The sequence below is a fragment of the Polyodon spathula genome, chromosome 37 (genome assembly GCF_017654505.1).
Source record: "Polyodon spathula isolate WHYD16114869_AA chromosome 37, ASM1765450v1, whole genome shotgun sequence".
In the NCBI taxonomy this organism is placed as follows: Eukaryota; Metazoa; Chordata; class Actinopteri; order Acipenseriformes; family Polyodontidae; genus Polyodon; species Polyodon spathula.
Window position 1 is genome coordinate 3251147 of NC_054570.1, and position 18935 is coordinate 3270081.

Here is an 18935-nt window from a genome sequence, read left to right on the forward strand (position 1 = left end):
CTGAAATGTTTCCTCTCTTTGTCGCTGCTCTATTTCTGTCCTATGTCATGGTGTTTCTTCTCACTATTTTGACGGATAATTTTGTAACGGGCACTTTTAACATAAATGGGGCTAGAGACGTATAAAACGCTCATGGGTGTTTGAAACACTAACACACAGAGGGTGCAGTTTTTTCAGATTTTAGATAGACTTTTAGCACATGATGTGATTTCATTTCTAAGGGAGGGGGGTAACTGCACTTTAAATGACTCTGTGGATAGGAATCGCACAGAGCCACACCCCCAGTCTGCCAGAGAAGTTGCTTCTATTGTGAATCGTTATGATCTAGCTGATGTGTGGAGAGACAAGAGCCCCAATGAAAGGCACGTGGGTGTACGTGGGTTCCAGCTAGCGGTGCTATTTGTTCATGTGCCAGCTCAGACCGTTTTTATATGTTTAATCATCATTTTAACCGTGTGAAGAATTGTGTTATTGAGCCTAGTCGGTCGTCTGGTCGTGGGATTGTTTTAGTCACTGTTGTAAACTTTCTCCTCCTGGAGGCAGTGGTGGGGTTTTGAGAAGATGTAGATAAAACAGCTTTGTCAGCAATACAGTAAGTCTAGTGAGGTGGAGGCTGAGGTTATAGAGCTGCTTAGATCTCTAGAGTGCTAAGGTAATATCCAGTTCATTGAACATCTCAAATTTAAGAGGAAGATGTTGCAGGAATTGTTGGACCCTCATACAGGATGTGTCAGTGCAGGGGGTTCCTGGAGGAGCGGGACCCTCATACAGGATGTGTCAGCGCAGGGGGTTCCTGGAGGAGCGGGACCCTCATACAGGATGTGTCAGCGCAGGGGGTTCCTGGAGGAGCGGGACCCTCATACAGGATGTGTCAGCGCAGGGGGTTCCTGGAGGAGCGGGACCCTCATACAGGATGTGTCAGCGCAGGGGGTTCCTGGAGGAGCGGGACCCTCATACAGGATGTGTCAGCGCAGGGGGTTCCTGGAGGAGCGGGACCCTCATACTTGATGTGTCAGTGCAGGGGGTTCCTGGAGTGGCTCAGTGAATCTTGATGAATCTCATTCTATCAATCAAACTCATTCTATCAATCAAACTATGAATCAATCAAACTCTGTATCAGTCAAACTCATTCTATCAATCAAACTATATATATCAATCAAACTCAGTATATCAATCAAACTCAGTACATCAATCAAACTCATTCTATCAATCAAACTCAGTACATCAATCAAACTCATTCTATCAATCCATCAATCAAACGCAGGAGTATTAACACAGAATAGGTTAAAAATAATAAAAAATTGTTTTTAACATTGCCATGCATTGAAGCCTGCCATTCATGACAAAGCAAACTGAAAGTGCAGAATATTGGCGCCACCTAGCAGCAGACAATAAAACAACAGCTTTATTTAAAAAAAAAATAATTGCCAGCGCCATTTTTGTCAGGGGCTGTGCAAAGCGGGCCAGTGAATTAACTTCCGCCCCACATCCGCATCCCATCGGGCTTTCCCAAAAGAAAACACCGTCCCCAGAAACTCTCGCGATATCTTAACCCCGCTTTGAATGGGGGAATGAGCCGAGCTGGCAAACCACGCGAGAGTTGCTGTGTTTGTTTGCCACGTCTGTTGTGTGCTGCAAAAAGCAGAGTGAGTGGAAGGAAAGATTAGGAAACAATAAACAGATTAAACATCATTTAGCGCAGATTACCAGAGACGAGGCGAGGGCGAACTTGGTAAGTTATTGCATTTAAATGTGGCCCTGCGTTTTTGTAATTTACCCAAAACAAAAGTAGCTTGTATATCGCGTTTCGTGTCTCCCAATACAAATGAATGAGAAATAATCGGTACACTGTAAATTAAAAACGCAGGTATGTTTAACCGACTGCAGCTAGTGTAAGGAACATGTTTTGTATGAAATGCGTCACTCCAAGTGTAAATATTAAATTAAGTCTTGCGTTCATGCTGCGCTGCGGATAATGCAGTAATAGAATAACTGTACACAATTACAGTTACACTGTGTTTATAAAGGCGGCGCGGTTTTTTTTTTGAAATGCGTTTTGAAAATATTACAGAGATTTTAAACACTGTACGTTTTATTCTTATAAAATAACAATTAACCTAATAACCCAAACAGTCCTCATTACATCCGCTGACTTTAACAGCTGGAATGCATGATATACAGAAGAACTCTTATTCCGATAGAGCAAATGTTTCTCCCCATGCAACGTCTGTGCTGTGCTCTGCGTCTCTGCTCGGTTCATTCACTCCGGCTCCAGCCTGTGCCGCTGTGCTCTGCGTCTCTGCTCGGTTCATTCGCTCCGGCTCCAGCCTGTGCCGCTGTGCTCTGCGTCTCTGCTCGGTTCATTCGCTCCGGCTCCAGCCTGTGCCGCTGTGCTCTGCGTCTCTGCTCGGTTCATTCGCTCCGGCTCCAGCCTGTGCCCCTGTGCTCTGCGTCTCTGCTCGGTTCATTCGCTCCGGCTCTAGCCTGTGCCGCTGTGCTCTGCGTCTCTGCTCGGTTCATTCGCTGTGGCTCTAGCCTGTGCCGCTGTGCTCTGCGTCTCTGCTCGGTTCATTCGCTGTGGCTCTAGCCTGTGCCCCTGTGCTCTGCGTCTCTGCTCGGTTCATTCGCTCCGGCTCTAGCCTGTGCCGCTGTGCTCTGCGTCTCTGCTCGGTTCATTCGCTGTGGCTCTAGCCTGTGCCGCTGTGCTCTGCGTCTCTGCTCGGTTCATTCGCTGTGGCTCTAGCCTGTGCCGCTGTGCTCTGCGTCTCTGCTCGGTTCATTCGCTGTGGCTCTAGCCTGTGCCGCTGTGCTCTGCGTCTCTGCTCGGTTCATTCGCTGTGGCTCTAGCCTGTGCCCCTGTGCTCTGCGTCTCTGCTCGGTTCATTCGCTGTGGCTCTAGCCTGTGCCGCTGTGCTCTGCGTCTCTGCTCGGTTCATTCGCTGTGGCTCTAGCCTGTGCCGCTGTGCTCTGCGTCTCTGCTCGGTTCATTCGCTGTGGCTCTAGCCTGTGCCGCTGTGCTCTGCGTCTCTGCTCGGTTCATTCGCTCCGGCTCTAGCCTGTGCCGCTGTGCTCTGCGTCTCTGCTCGGTTCATTCGCTCCGGCTCCAGCCTGTGCCGCTGTGCTCTGCGTCTCTGCTCGGTTCATTCGCTGTGGCTCCAGCCTGTGCCGCTGTGCTCTGCGTCTCTGCTCGGTTCATTCGCTCCGGCTCTAGCCTGTGCCGCTGTGCTCTGCGTCTCTGCTCGGTTCGTTCGCTGTGGCTCTAGCCTGTGCCGCTGTGCTCTGCGTCTCTGCTCGGTTCATTCGCTGTGGCTCTAGCCTGTGCCGCTGTGCTCTGCGTCTCTGCTCGGTTCATTCGCTCCGGCTCCAGCCTGTGCCCCTGTGCTCTGCGTCTCTGCTCGGTTCATTCGCTCCGGCTCCAGCCTGTGCCCCTGTGCTCTGCGTCTCTGCTCGGTTCATTCGCTCCGGCTCTAGCCTGTGCCCCTGTGCTCTGCGTCTCTGCTCGGTTCATTCGCTGTGGCTCTAGCCTGTGCCGCTGTGCTCTGCGTCTCTGCTCGGTTCATTCGCTCCGGCTCTAGCCTGTGCCGCTGTGCTCTGCGTCTCTGCTCGGTTCATTCGCTCCGGCTCTAGCCTGTGCCCCTGTGCTCTGCGTCTCTGCTCGGTTCATTCGCTCCGGCTCCAGCCTGTGCCGCTGTGCTCTGCGTCTCTGCTCGGTTCATTCGCTCCGGCTCCAGCCTGTGCCCCTGTGCTCTGCGTCTCTGCTCGGTTCATTCGCTCCGGCTCTAGCCTGTGCCCCTGTGCTCTGCGTCTCTGCTCGGTTCATTCGCTGTGGCTCTAGCCTGTGCCCCTGTGCTCTGCGTCTCTGCTCGGTTCATTCGCTGTGGCTCTAGCCTGTGCCGCTGTGCTCTGCGTCTCTGCTCGGTTCATTCGCTGTGGCTCTAGCCTGTGCCGCTGTGCTCTGCGTCTCTGCTCGGTTCATTCGCTGTGGCTCTAGCCTGTGCCGCTGTGCTCTGCGTCTCTGCTCGGTTCATTCGCTGTGGCTCTAGCCTGTGCCCCTGTGCTCTGCGTCTCTGCTCGGTTCATTCGCTGTGCGCTCCAGCCTGTGCCCCTGTGCTCTGCGTCTCTGCTCGGTTCATTCGCTGTGGCTCTAGCCTGTGCCCCTGTGCTCTGCGTCTCTGCTCGGTTCATTCGCTGTGGCTCTAGCCTGTGCCCCTGTGCTCTGCGTCTCTGCTCGGTTCATTCGCTGTGGCTCTAGCCTGTGCCCCTGTGCTCTGCGTCTCTGCTCGGTTCATTCGCTGTGGCTCTAGCCTGTGCCCCTGTGCTCTGCGTCTCTGCTCGGTTCATTCGCTGTGGCTCTAGCCTGTGCCGCTGTGCTCTGCGTCTCTGCTCGGTTCATTCGCTGTGGCTCTAGCCTGTGCCGCTGTGCTCTGCGTCTCTGCTCGGTTCATTCGCTCCGGCTCCAGCCTGTGCCGCTGTGCTCTGCGTCTCTGCTCGGTTCATTCGCTGTGGCTCCAGCCTGTGCCCCTGTGCTCTGCGTCTCTGCTCGGTTCATTCGCTGTCTAGGCTCTCTGCGCCTGTGCCGCTGTGCTCTGCGTCTCTGCTCGGTTCATTCGCTGTGGCTCTAGCCTGTGCCGCTGTGCTCTGCGTCTCTGCTCGGTTCATTCGCTGTGGCTCTAGCCTGTGCCGCTGTGCTCTGCGTCTCTGCTCGGTTCATTCGCTGTGGCTCTAGCCTGTGCCGCTGTGCTCTGCGTCTCTGCTCGGTTCATTCGCTGTGGCTCTAGCCTGTGCCGCTGTGCTCTGCGTCTCTGCTCGGTTCATTCGCTGTGGCTCTAGCCTGTGCCGCTGTGCTCTGCGTCTCTGCTCGGTTCATTCGCTGTGGCTCTAGCCTGTGCCCCTGTGCTCTGCGTCTCTGCTCGGTTCATTCGCTGTGGCTCTAGCCTGTGCCCCTGTGCTCTGCGTCTCTGCTCGGTTCATTCGCTGTGGCTCTAGCCTGTGCCCCTGTGCTCTGCGTCTCTGCTCGGTTCATTCGCTGTGGCTCTAGCCTGTGCCGCTGTGCTCTGCGTCTCTGCTCGGTTCATTCGCTGTGGCTCTAGCCTGTGCCGCTGTGCTCTGCGTCTCTGCTCGGTTCATTCGCTGTGGCTCTAGCCTGTGCCGCTGTGCTCTGCGTCTCTGCTCGGTTCATTCGCTGTGGCTCTAGCCTGTGCCGCTGTGCTCTGCGTCTCTGCTCGGTTCATTCGCTGTGGCTCCAGCCTGTGCCGCTGTGCTCTGCGTCTCTGCTCGGTTCATTCGCTGTGGCTCTAGCCTGTGCCGCTGTGCTCTGCGTCTCTGCTCGGTTCATTCGCTGTGGCTCTAGCCTGTGCCGCTGTGCTCTGCGTCTCTGCTCGGTTCATTCGCTGTGGCTCCAGCCTGTGCCGCTGTGCTCTGCGTCTCTGCTCGGTTCATTCGCTGTGGCTCTAGCCTGTGCCGCTGTGCTCTGCGTCTCTGCTCGGTTCATTCGCTGTGGCTCTAGCCTGTGCCGCTGTGCTCTGCGTCTCTGCTCGGTTCATTCGCTGTGGCTCTAGCCTGTGCCGCTGTGCTCTGCGTCTCTGCTCGGTTCATTCGCTGTGGCTCTAGCCTGTGCCGCTGTGCTCTGCGTCTCTGCTCGGTTCATTCGCTGTGGCTCTAGCCTGTGCCGCTGTGCTCTGCGTCTCTGCTCGGTTCATTCGCTGTGGCTCTAGCCTGTGCCGCTGTGCTCTGCGTCTCTGCTCGGTTCATTCGCTGTGGCTCTAGCCTGTGCCCCTGTGCTCTGCGTCTCTGCTCGGTTCATTCGCTGTGGCTCTAGCCTGTGCCGCTGTGCTCTGCGTCTCTGCTCGGTTCATTCGCTGTGGCTCTAGCCTGTGCCCCTGTGCTCTGCGTCTCTGCTCGGTTCATTCGCTGTGGCTCTAGCCTGTGCCGCTGTGCTCTGCGTCTCTGCTCGGTTCATTCGCTGTGGCTCTAGCCTGTGCCCCTGTGCTCTGCGTCTCTGCTCGGTTCATTCGCTGTGGCTCTAGCCTGTGCCGCTGTGCTCTGCGTCTCTGCTCGGTTCATTCGCTGTGGCTCTAGCCTGTGCCGCTGTGCTCTGCGTCTCTGCTCGGTTCATTCGCTCCGGCTCTAGCCTGTGCCCCTGTGCTCTGCGTCTCTGCTCGGTTCATTCGCTCCGGCTCCAGCCTGTGCCGCTGTGCTCTGCGTCTCTGCTCGGTTCATTCGCTCCGGCTCTAGCCTGTGCCGCTGTGCTCTGTGTAAGTTCTCAATTATAGGTACAGTGTTTTAAGTGTATAATTCCCACGACCAGCTGGTTGATTTATGTGCTACTTAATGGCAGTTTAGACTCCCATCCAAAATCTCCTCAGGTGCCATTTAGACCAAGTCATGTACGTGAACTCGATTCGACGAATTGCTGGAAATATTTAATGAAACAAAATTGCTTGGGGCATATTTTACATTTTTCCAACAAATAAATACATGTTTTGTTTTAAGAGTGCTGTGTGTAAGATATCCTCTTTACAACCAATAATAATAATAATAATAATAATAATAATAATAATACAGAATGTATTCCAATTCCACCCCGTAGGAAAATGTCTGCCACTGTCTCTCGCAAGACTAGGAGCTTGTGTTTGGCCACGCTGGTGGTGTGCGCTGTGATGGTGCAGCTGACATGTGCTCACGGGCACGCTCACTCCCACGAGCACGGGCACGCTCACTCCCACGGGGGCCACGAGCACGGGCACGCTCACTCCCACGGGGGCCACGAGCACGGGCACGCTCACTCCCACGGGGGCCACGGGCATGACTGTGGCCACGCGCACCACGGAGGGGCCAGCAAGTGGAGCGCCGAGGCCAACCTGCCGCTGTACGAGGCAGCGGAGGCAGCCTCGCAGCACGGCCACTCGCACGGAGCCAAGAGCCAAGAGGAGCACATCAGTGCAACGCCACCGAGGGAGAAACCAAACACTTTCCAACTGTGGACACAGGTAGGGCTGAGTGTGTGTGTGTGTCTGCAAACACATTGTATTGCTAAGTATTCTGGATATGAGTGCTTGCCTCGGCTCAACGCACCTCGCAGTGCTGGCTCAGCCTCTGTGACAAATTAAGAACGCTTTCTTCTGTGTATAAATCTATATGAGAGCTACAGATCGTGAGGAATTAAAGTCCGTCTTCATTCAACAGTGCGTTACTGACTGCCCACAGGCATTGACAGCCTATCGTGTCTAACTAACTTGCTTGATTTTTTTTTGAGGATGCAACATCGATAATGGATAATTGCAAAGCATGTGACATGGTTTATTTAGATTTCCAGAAAGCTTTTGACAGTCCCGCATAAAAGATGAATTCTCAAACTGAACACAGTAGGGATTTAAGGAAACGCATGAATGCTTAGAGAGTGGTTAACATGTAGAAAACAGAAAGTACTGATTAGAGGAGAAACCTCAGAATGGAGTGTGGTAACCAGTGGTGTACCACAGGGATCAGTATTAGGTCCTCTGCTATTCCTAATCTACATTAATGACTTAGATTCTAGTACAGTATGCAAACTTGTTAAATTTTCAGACGACACAAGTAGGAGGAAATTCAAAGTGATCTAGACAGCATTCAGAACTGGGCAGACACATGGCAAATTACATTTAATATAGAAAAGTGTAAGGTACTGCACGCAGGCAATAAAACTGTGCATTATAAATACCATATGGGAGATACTGAAATTGAAGTAGGAATCGATGAAAAAGATCTAGGAGTTTTGTCATCTTATGACTGTTAATTTTTGAACCTACTGTATATATTTTTGCTTTTTGTTTTGACTGTAATAGTAACCCTAATAAAGCCGTGGTTCACCCTCTCTCCCCCAGGCTGTGGGCGCGACCCTGCTGATCAGTGCGGCCCCCTTCCTCATCCTCTTCCTCATCCCAGTGGAGTCCAACACCTCCCAGCACCAGAGCCTGCTGAAAGTGCTGCTGAGCTTCGCCTCCGGGGGGTTGCTGGGGGACGCCTTCCTGCACCTCATCCCCCATGCACTGCGTGAGTACTGCGCCCCTCACCCCCGCAGGCACTGCGTGAGTACTGCGCCCCTCATCCCCCATGCACTGCGTGAGTACTGCGCCCCTCACCCCCGCAGGCACTGCGTGAGTACTGCGCCCCTCACCCCCCAGCACTGCGTGAGTACTGCGCCCCTCACCCCCCAGGCACTGCGTGAGTACTGCGCCCCTCACCCCCCAGGCACTGCGTGAGTACTGCACCCCTCACCCCCCAGGCACTGCGTGAGTACTGCACCCCTCACCCCCCAGGCACTGCGTGAGTACTGCACCCCTCACCCCCCAGGCACTGCGTGAGTACTGCACCCCTCACCCCCCAGGCACTGCGTGAGTACTGCACCCCTCACCCCCCAGGCACTGCGTGAGTACTGCGCCCCTCACCCCCCAGGCACTGCGTGAGTACTGCACCCCTCACCCCCCCAGGCACTGCGTGAGTACGGTGCCCCTCACCCCCCATGCACTGCGTGAGTACTATGCCCCTCACCCCTCAGACACTGCTGCAAACACACTAAGACACTGAGAACAGGGCCCTGTCCCACAGACACACACACTGGGAGTGGGGTCACAAGGTTTCTGTGTTTTTTTTTTTTTGTTGTTTGGCCAGTGTGCTTGTGAAAGTACAGAAAGTTGTGACTGTATTGAGGCAAATTGGGAAATCTGATTTTACCTCTCTCTCCTCCTCTCCCTGCAGAGCCTCACTCTCACCATGAGGAGGGAGGACACGCCCACTCGCACATGGAGTCACATGACCACGGCCACTCCCACTCGGGTACGATCCAGCTATAAATAATAAAACATAACATCAAAAGTAAAATCTAAAAGGTAAACCCTATTTTACCAGACTGTACCCTGATCTGATACACCAGAGAAGCCACGGGTTCATTTCATAAAAGAACATAAAAAGAGTTTGAAGACTGGAAAAGGTCTGCCAAGGCTCATCCCTTGTAAGCAGACCATTCTCCCATAGTGCGCAGATTCTGGTCTTTTTTTAAAAATGTTGTCAGTGTTTTAGATCCTGCTACTTCACCTGGCAGGCTATTCCATGCATTTATAAATCTCTGTGTAAAAAAAGTGCTTCCGCCCTTCTGTTCTAAACTTACTTTCTCAGCTTCCACTTCTACCCACAGCAGCTGTGCATGTTCCTGATCCTTTACAAACTACCAGCAATGACAAACACAGCAGCTGTGCACGTTCCTGATCCTTTACAAACTGTACCCAACAATAATGATAGACAAAATGACTACAGAAACTATTTATAGAAAACTTCTCTCCCCAAAGGACCACACGAAATACAGCCCTTCTACCTCTACTGCATGCACACACAATGCGGTACAGCACTGACAACCCCCTGATCGTAGCACCCACTTGTTTTTAGGGGTTATCCCGGGATCGCCAGGAAGGGGTCACTGATGTAATCTGGGGGTTCCAGCTGAGGCTCATCAGGGTGTCGGCTGGTGAAGCCAACCCGTTAAGATATTTTATATAGACCCCAGTATTGATGTGGTGCAAATTTTGATGCATATTAATTTCGGATGTGCATATGTATGAAAATAGATGATAATTGGGCACTCTCCCCCTCTCTGTGCAGGTGGTGATCATTCTCACTTGATGTCGGTGGGTCTGTGGGTGCTCGCTGGCATCGTGGCTTTCCTGGTGGTCGAGAAGTTTGTGAGACACATCAAGGGGGGCCACTCCCACTCCCACTCCCACTCCCACGCACATGGTAAGCCATCCCCCCAGCATCGCTTAAAGCACTTTGAAACAGTTCTCTGCCATGCACATATATTCATTATACAGATGAAATGTGCCGTTTTGAAAGAAACGCATGTGTGAATATGCTGGCTGGTAGTGACGTCAGACCAGAGTGAACAAATAAACAGGTTGAACAAAACACTGAACAGAACAAAAGTTGCGTTGGCCAAAATAAAGAGACAGACAAAATAGACAGTGGACAAACCCCAAACAAATATCGCGCTGCTCCTTCCGGTACGAGGAGCAGTTGCTATTACAGATTTATAATTTTATTTTCTTTCTCCTCTTCCTGTCTCCCGTTATCCACACCAAGCCTGTGTGATTGAAACGCTGCGTCTTTTATGCAGCTGTACCGAGACTCGATTGCTAATCACTCATTCGATTGGAATCTCAGTACATCTGCACGTAAACTAATTGTGTTCCCTGTGTTTACATACTAATATCCACTTAAATTTGCACGTGGAGTGATTGTTCAATCCCCGTGCCTAAATACAAATATACACTTTATATCACTTGTGATAATCTTTATTTTTCTATAGCGCCTTTCATAGTGAACCACCATCACAAAGCACTTTATAGAGGTAGGCTGTGATCTGACAACACAGCAGCCAATATAAAACACGACACAAAATACGCACCGGGCCGGGCCGCCCCACCACAGCGCGTCATAGCAAACGTGTGCTTTCAATTTTAAAACATGGTATCTGGTACTGCACCAGGCTGCAAAAATCTGTTTGCAAGCCTTGCTTTCGGTTAGCGTTGCGCTTCCTGGCTCGTTTCTCGTCCCTCGGTCAATCTTATATGTTGATGTACTTTGTTTGCAATAATAATAAGCAAGTTATACGCCACTGAACCTCCTTGTGCTGCGTATTTGGGGTGAGACGTTGTTGTAAGTGACTCTGCAGCTGATGCACAGTTCACACACCCTAGTCTCCTGTCTTGTAAAGCATACTGCAGATACTCATATTTACTATTGAACATGTATAGGAAACCAACTAAGAGCTTTCTAAAAATCTCTTGGACTTCCTCTAGTTCAAGGTCAAATGGACGTGACTGTTTTGACAGCTTATAATTCCTTTAAAAAAACTTTATTATGGCCTTTGAATTCACTTATACTACACTTTTAAGCGACCAGTTGAACAGGCAAACACTGTCAGTGCTTGCGTTTTACAACAGATGAAGTTTCCACAGAAACTTCCATTCTAGTTGTTATTGGTATTATTCTAACAGTATAAAATAAAAGTAAACGAGCAACACTGAAAATAAACTGTACCAAAATGAAAGTAAATACTTATATACACACACACCATTAGATCGCAGTGGTTTGCTGCAGTATCTTCCATTCTCAATGCTGCTCTCAGACACAAGGGATGTTTGCGTGAAATGCGATCGGATAAAAAGGTCACGACAAACTCCCAACCTCCCCCCACAAACATTCCACAGCATTGACACGACCTACACAGCACGCATACTGGAAGAACCCCGCTAGAACAGACGGAAAACCTGGACGTGTGCAGCCACAGCATGACATACCCATGTACGTCCTGGAAAAAACCTTTGTAATTTCGGTAGGATGTTGTCGCATATCTGATGGACACCTGGAACCAATGAAATCAGATACGAGGCTCTACTGTATGTTGTTCATTTAGCTTTCAGGTAAATTTCAGGGCGCCACAGATCAAGGATCCCTATATAACCACGCCCCAACCCTTATCTTTGCAGAGGCTCCCGCAAAAGTGGAGGAGAAACAGGGGAGTGGTGATGAGAAGGAGGGGTTGAGACAGAGGAAGAAAGCGTCTGCAGAAGAGAAAGAGGCGGTCTCAAAGACAGTGGAGCGGAAATCGGGTGAGACTCAAATTGTTGAAGGTACTAGCTGAAGCGCTTGCCTGCTTGACTTGGTCTCTCCTAGTAACAGTGTTGGGGTTTGCCTCAGTCTCAGAAATCAAGGTTTCGGGGTACCTGAACCTGGCCGCTGATTTCACGCACAACTTCACGGATGGCCTGGCGATCGGCGCCTCGTTCCTCGTGAGCCCCGCGGTAGGCGCGGTTACCACGGTGACCATCCTGCTGCACGAGGTTCCGCACGAGATCGGAGACTTCGCCATCCTGGTGCAGAGCGGCTGCAGCAAGAGAAAGGTGAGAGATACTGTACCAGAGAGAGCGTGTGTGTGTGTGTGCGTGCATGTCTGTGTTTTCATGCCTGGTACTGTATGAATTCCCCTGTCTCTGTGTGTCTGCGTTAATTGCCAGCTCCTGGCAGCAGGGGGCACTCTGACAGGGACAGTCGGCTCTATATTAACCCTTTGCGGTCCATTTATTCAGCGCTTGTCAGGCGCGTCGGGTCCAATTTATTTTCACACACTCTGTTTATTTTACCTGCGCTGTTTAAAAGTATTTTTTTCACAGTAAAACAGGTTTAAAAGCCACTGCATATCAACAGGACACTCAGCACTGCATCTCCAGCCAAGCCCCACCCCTTGCTCGCTGTATTTATCACCTCTTTATAGACGTGCATACTGATAAATCCTCTCCTGATCACTCGTTTCCAAGTCATTATTTTATTACTACAACATCTCAAAGCTCTGCAAATGTCTGGATGCAGAAGCAGCTGTCTCCTTTGTTCGTGTCCGTGTTGTCGCTGTGGTGCAGGGGCTCTGTGTATTGCTCAGATACGCCCCCTTTTTTTTTTTTTCAGCTTTTCTCGGCTCCTATCGCTCTCACTCGGCCATTGAAAGGTTTTCTTGTCTTTCTTTGGAGAAAAACCGACAAGAGACCTGTGCTTTACGTCTTTTTGATGATGTCGGAGAGGGTCTGACATCGGACTGGAAAGGGTTAATCCATCATTGTATTGCTTTGTATTAATCCCCAGGCAATGTCTGTCCAACTCCTGAAAGCAGTGTGTGTATTGTATTATATTGACCGCCCTGTCTCTCAGGCAATGTCTCTACAGCTCCTAACAGCAGTGTGTGTCTTTATTGCGTTGTATTGTATTATATTGACCACCCTGTCCCTCAGGCGATGTCTGTCCAGCTCCTAACAGCAGTGTGTGTATTATATTGTATTGTGTTGATCCCCCTGTCTCCCTGTCCCTCAGGCAATGTCTCTCCAGCTCCTGACAGCAGTGGGCGCTGTGGCGGGGACGGTCTGCTCTCTGCTGGCGGAGGGGGTGGGGGAGGCAGCCACGGCGTGGATCCTGCCGTTCACCGCGGGGGGGTTCATCTACATCGCCACGGTCTCAGTCATCCCCGAGCTGCTGCACGACTCCAAACCAGTGCAGTCCTTACTGGAGATACTGGCCTTGCTCTTCGGGGTGGCCATGATGGTTCTCATCGCAGAGTACGAGTGAGAGCGCCTCCTAGCGCACGGGATGAAGCAGTGCAGCACGGGACCAAATCAGAAGGGGAATGCTTCGTTCTGAGTGGCATAAGCAAGTATTGAGTTGCTATGCAATTGCACACGTGTGGTTCAATTCCATGTTAACAGACCGTCAATAGAAATGCCATTGGACTGCTTGTGTGTGTGTTACACTATTACACTGCCATTGCAAGGCTGAGCTCATATTCCTTATGGGTGTTGAGCTGTGTTTACTGCATTGGTAGTTTCCTGCTGCACATATGAAACAGCTTTTTAAACCGAGCTGATTGCAGTTTTGGAATCCTGCTCTTACTGTGTTGTTTTCACTTGGTTACATTCCCCAGTGGCATGTCTATTGACTCTGCATTAACAGGGAACTGAACTTCAATATGAGGGTCAATGCTTATCAGTTTCTTATTTATGCCACTCAAAGAAAGTGCTGAACGCAGGTCCAGGGGGGTTGGTTGGGGGGGGGGGGGGGGGGGGGGGGGGGGGGTTTTTTTTAAAGGGGTGCTCCATTTGTGGGGTTTATTACATAAGTACATATGTTTTCAATCATGAATTGTCACACATGAAACAAACTTTCAGGTAATGTCAAATAGTGAGGGGGTCAGTGCACAAATACAGGGGAGAGAGTGAGTGAGGGGGTAGATAAACAAATACAAATGTTTTCAATCATAAACTCAAGTTAGAATCTTTCATTTTAAAAAGTGAGCCAGACAGAAGTAAAGTAAACAAATTACAAGTAAATAGGTGGTGGGCAGGGTGTCTCTTGTTGATGAGAGTTTTGGTGAGAGGACAGTGAAGCAAAGCTTGTTTGAGTGGCTCCTGCGATTCCATACTGTAGGTAGCTCATCCAGAAGTGTAGAGGCAGTTGATTTTAAAGGCATGCTAACCAATGCTGTTCAATCCATTCTCTTCTCTCTAATTAGCCATATTAACACTGCCACCGCTCACCCTTTTATTGTCCTGTTTTCGTTCTTAAGCAGCTATTTCAAATGCAGCGCTGTGAATAAACTTCTGCATCCTGGTACCTTTGCCTTGGGCGAGAGCATTGGAGTGAGTTTTGAACTTCAATACATGGACTGATCAGCTACCAGGAAGCAGCAGCAGCCTTTCAGCTGGAGCATTGTGTGTTATTCCACACTGAACGTACAGGCATACAGATCTTCAGCACAGGGACAGGGGGAGCAGACACACAGATCTTCAGCACAGGGACTGCGGGAGCAGACACACTGATCTTCAGCACAGGGACTGGGGGAGCAGACACACTGATCTTCAGCACAGGGACTGGGGGAGCAGACACACAGATCTTTAGCACAGGGACTGGGGGAGCAGACACACAGATCTTCAGCACGGGGACAGGGGGAGCAGACACACAGATCTTCAGCACGGGGACAGGGGGAGCAGACACACAGATCTTCAGCACGGGGACAGGGGGAGCAGACACACAGATCTTCAGCACGGGGACAGGGGGAGCAGACACACAGATCGTCAGCACAGGGACAGGGCAGTGATTAATGTTGCTAGTGCGAACAAGGGTAAGAAAATAGATTTAAAAACGTTGGCTAACACTGTTAATGGGGACCAGCAGTCTTACTGTTGGTGCTGGAAAATGAATTTCAGTCTCAGCTCTGTGTGTTTTTATTTGCTGTGAAAAACCGGTTGCATGTGTTGTCGCTGTTTTATTTCTGTGTGAACCTATTATTACAAACTCCCAAGCTGCCAATCTCATTCTTCTTTTATATTAAAAATAGATGCTGAGTATTTTCTTTCTGTTTTATTAGTTTTATTTTGTCTGTTTCTCTCCAGAACTGTGACTCCTAAAAATAAATTACTTTTCAAGTAAAAAAAAAGTTCAGTTAGAGTTTCAAAACCTAAAATTGGAGCACAGAGATAAGGTCAAAGTAAGAAGGGGACCTCGACAGTCCCTAGAATCCCTGTGTCTTCCCTGTCCGGCTTGTCCTCTTGTTTGCTTTATATGGGTCTCAAATGTGCAGTTTCAAAAGAAACACATAGTTATAGCAAACATACAGTGAAGGAAAAATTACATATACATATCTAGAGTTTTGTTAAACTTGATTAGTTTCAATGAAAATATTATGCAAGTGTAAAGGTCGAGGAATTACTATGAACACGCACAGCCCAGACAAGAAGTTGTAATCAATAGCAGCAGTTTATGGAAATACAGAAATATAAAAGAAACCAAAGTCTTCAAAAGTACACTTTAACACATCGCAGCACACAGCTCTCCCTGTACAGGAACTTCAGCTTAAACCAGGAAACTGATCCCACACACACAAGCTGCTAACTTCTAACAGCTTCCCTAATTCTAACAGTGTCGCTGTGAGCTGAAACACTGTACCCTAAGCATCACTTATCTAACACAGTCCCTGAGCTGAAACTGTACCCTAACCATCACTTATCTAACACAGTCCCTGAGCTGAAACACACCGTACCCTAACCATCACTTATCTAACACAGCCCCTGAGCTGAAACACACTGTACCCTAACCATCACTTATCTAACACAGTCCCTGAGCTGAAACACACTGTACCCTAACCATCACTTATCTAACACAGCTCCCTGAGCTGAAACCATCACTAACACAGCCCCTGAGCTGAAACACACCGTACCCTAACCATCACTTATCTAACACAGTCCCTGAGCTGAAACACACTGTACCCTAACCATCACTTATCTAACACAGTCCCTGAGCTGAAACACACTGTACCCTAACCATCACTTATCTAACACAGTCCCTGAACTGAAACACACCGTACCCTAACCATCACTTATCTAACACAGTCCCTGAGCTGAAACACACTGTACCCTAACCATCACTTATCTAACACAGCCCCTGAGCTGAAACACACCGTACCCTAACCATCACTTATCTAACACAGTCCCTGAGCTGAAACACACCGTACCCTAACCATCACTTATCTAACACAGCCCCTGAGCTGAAACACACCGTACCCTAACCATCACTTATCTAACACAGCCCCTGAGCTGAAACACACCGTACCCTAACCATCACTTATCTAACACAGCCCCTGAGCTGAAACACACCGTACCCTAACCATCACTTATCTAACACAGCCCCTGAGCTGAAACACACCGTACCCTAACCATCACTTATCTAACACAGTCCCTGAGCTGAAACACACTGTACCCTAACCATCACTTATCTAACACAGCCCCTGAGCTGAAACACACCGTACCCTAACCATCACTTATCTAACACAGCTCCTGAGCTGAAACACACCGTACCCTAACCATCACTTATCTAACACAGTCCCTGAGCTGAAACACACCGTACCCTAACCATCACTTATCTAACACAGCCCTGAGCTGAAACACACTGTACCCTAACCATCACTTATCTAACACAGTCCCTGAGCTGAAACACACCGTACCCTAACCATCACTTATCTAACACAGTCCCTGAGCTGAAACACACTGTACCCTAACCATCACTTATCTAACACAGCCCCTGAGCTGAAACACAGCTTATCTAACACAGCCCCTGAGCTGAAACACACTGTACCCTAACCATCACTTATCTAACACAGCCCCTGAGCTGAAACACACCGTACCCTAACCATCACTTATCTAACACAGCCCCTGAGCTGAAACACACCGTACCCTAACCATCACTTATCTAACACAGCCCCTGAGCTGAAACACACCGTACCCTAACCATCACTTATCTAACACAGCCCCTGAGCTGAAACACACCGTACCCTAACCATCACTTATCTAACACAGCCCCTGAGCTGAAACACACCGTACCCTAACCATCACTTATCTAACACAGCCCCTGAGCTGAAACACACCGTACCCTAACCATCACTTATCTAACACAGCCCCTGAGCTGAAACACACTGTACCCTAACCATCACTTATCTAACACAGCCCCTGAGCTGAAACACACCGTACCCTAACCATCACTTATCTAACACAGCCCCTGAGCTGAAACACACCGTACCCTAACCATCACTTATCTAACACAGTCCCTGAGCTGAAACACACCGTACCCTAACCATCACTTATCTAACACAGCCCCTGAGCTGAAACACACCGTACCCTAACCATCACTTATCTAACACAGCTCCTGAGCTGAAACACACCGTACCCTAACCATCACTTATCTAACACAGTCCCTGAGCTGAAACACACTGTACCCTAACCATCACTTATCTAACACAGCCCCTGAGCTGAAACACACCGTACCCTAACCATCACTTATCTAACACAGCCCCTGAGCTGAAACACACCGTACCCTAACCATCACTTATCTAACACAGCCCCTGAGCTGAAACACACCGTACCCTAACCATCACTTATCTAACACAGCCCCTGAGCTGAAACACACCGTACCCTAACCATCACTTATCTAACACAGTCCCTGAGCTGAAACACACCGTACCCTAACCATCACTTATCTAACACAGCCCCTGAGCTGAAACACACCGTACCCTAACCATCACTTATCTAACACAGTCCCTGAGCTGAAACACACCGTACCCTAACCATCACTTATCTAACACAGCCCCTGAGCTGAAACACACCGTACCCTAACCATCACTTATCTAACACAGTCCCTGAGCTGAAACCACACTTATACCCTAACCATCACTTATCTAACACAGCCCCTGAGCTGAAACACACCGTACCCTAACCATCACTTATCTAACACAGCCCCTGAGCTGAAACACACCGTACCCTAACCATCACTTATCTAACACAGTCCCTGAGCTGAAACACACCGTACCCTAACCATCACTTATCTAACACAGCCCCTGAGCTGAAACACACTGTACCCTAACCATCACTTATCTAACACAGCCCCTGAGCTGAAACACACCGTACCCTAACCATCACTTATCTAACACAGCCCCTGAGCTGAAACACACCGTACCCTAACCATCACTTATCTAACACAGCTCCTGAGCTGAAACACACCGTACCCTAACCATCACTTATCTAACACAGCCCCTGAGCTGAAACACACCGTACCCTAACCATCACTTATCTAACACAGCCCCTGAGCTGAAACACACCGTACCCTAACCATCACTTATCTAACACAGCCCCTGAGCTGAAACACACCGTACCCTAACCATCACTTATCTAACACAGCCCCTGAGCTGAAACACACCGTACCCTAACCATCACTTATCTAACACAGTCCCTGAGCTGAAACACACCGTACCCTAACCATCACTTATCTAACACAGCCCCTGAGCTGAAACACACCGTACCCTAACCATCACTTATCTAACACAGCCCCTGAGCTGAAACACACCGTACCCTAACCATCACTTATCTAACACAGTCCCTGAGCTGAAACACACCGTACCCTAACCATCACTTATCTAACACAGTCCCTGAGCTGAAACACACCGTACCCTAACCATCACTTATCTAACACAGCCCCTGAGCTGAAACACACCGTACCCTAACCATCACTTATCTAACACAGCCCCTGAGCTGAAACACACCGTACCCTAACCATCACTTATCTAACACAGCCCCTGAGCTGAAACACACCGTACCCTAACCATCACTTATCTAACACAGCCCCTGAGCTGAAACACACCGTACCCTAACCATCACTTATCTAACACAGTCCCTGAGCTGAAACACACCGTACCCTAACCATCACTTATCTAACACAGCCCCTGAGCTGAAACACACCGTACCCTAACCATCACTTATCTAACACAGTCCCTGAGCTGAAACACACCGTACCCTAACCATCACTTATCTAACACAGCC

The 18935-nt window shown here is 49.9% G+C and overlaps 1 protein-coding gene across 1 annotated transcript; it reads left to right on the plus strand.

Moving 5' to 3' along the window:
* The first annotated feature begins 1599 nt into the window (after positions 1-1599).
* Positions 1600-13603, plus strand: LOC121304311 (zinc transporter Slc39a7-like). The gene is made up of 8 exons (XM_041235377.1): positions 1600-1732; positions 6590-6989; positions 7863-8031; positions 8737-8814; positions 9634-9768; positions 11520-11642; positions 11731-11933; positions 12892-13603. The coding sequence occupies exons 2-8, from the start codon at positions 6594-6596 to the stop codon at positions 13141-13143; spliced, it is 1356 nt and encodes a 451-aa protein (XP_041091311.1). The 5' UTR covers positions 1600-1732; positions 6590-6593; the 3' UTR covers positions 13144-13603.
* Positions 13604-18935: the final 5332 nt, after the last annotated feature.

Coding starts and splice junctions, on each gene's coding strand:
- LOC121304311 (XM_041235377.1), top strand. CDS start 6,594: ATGTCTGCCACTGTCTCTCGCAAGACTAGGAGCTTGTGTTTGGCCACG. Junction 6,990..7,862: donor CTTTCCAACTGTGGACACAG/GTAGGGCTGAGT, acceptor TCTCTCCCCCAG/GCTGTGGGCGCGACCCTGCT. Junction 11,643..11,730: donor GACAGTGGAGCGGAAATCGG/GTGAGACTCAAA, acceptor GGTTTGCCTCAG/TCTCAGAAATCAAGGTTTCG.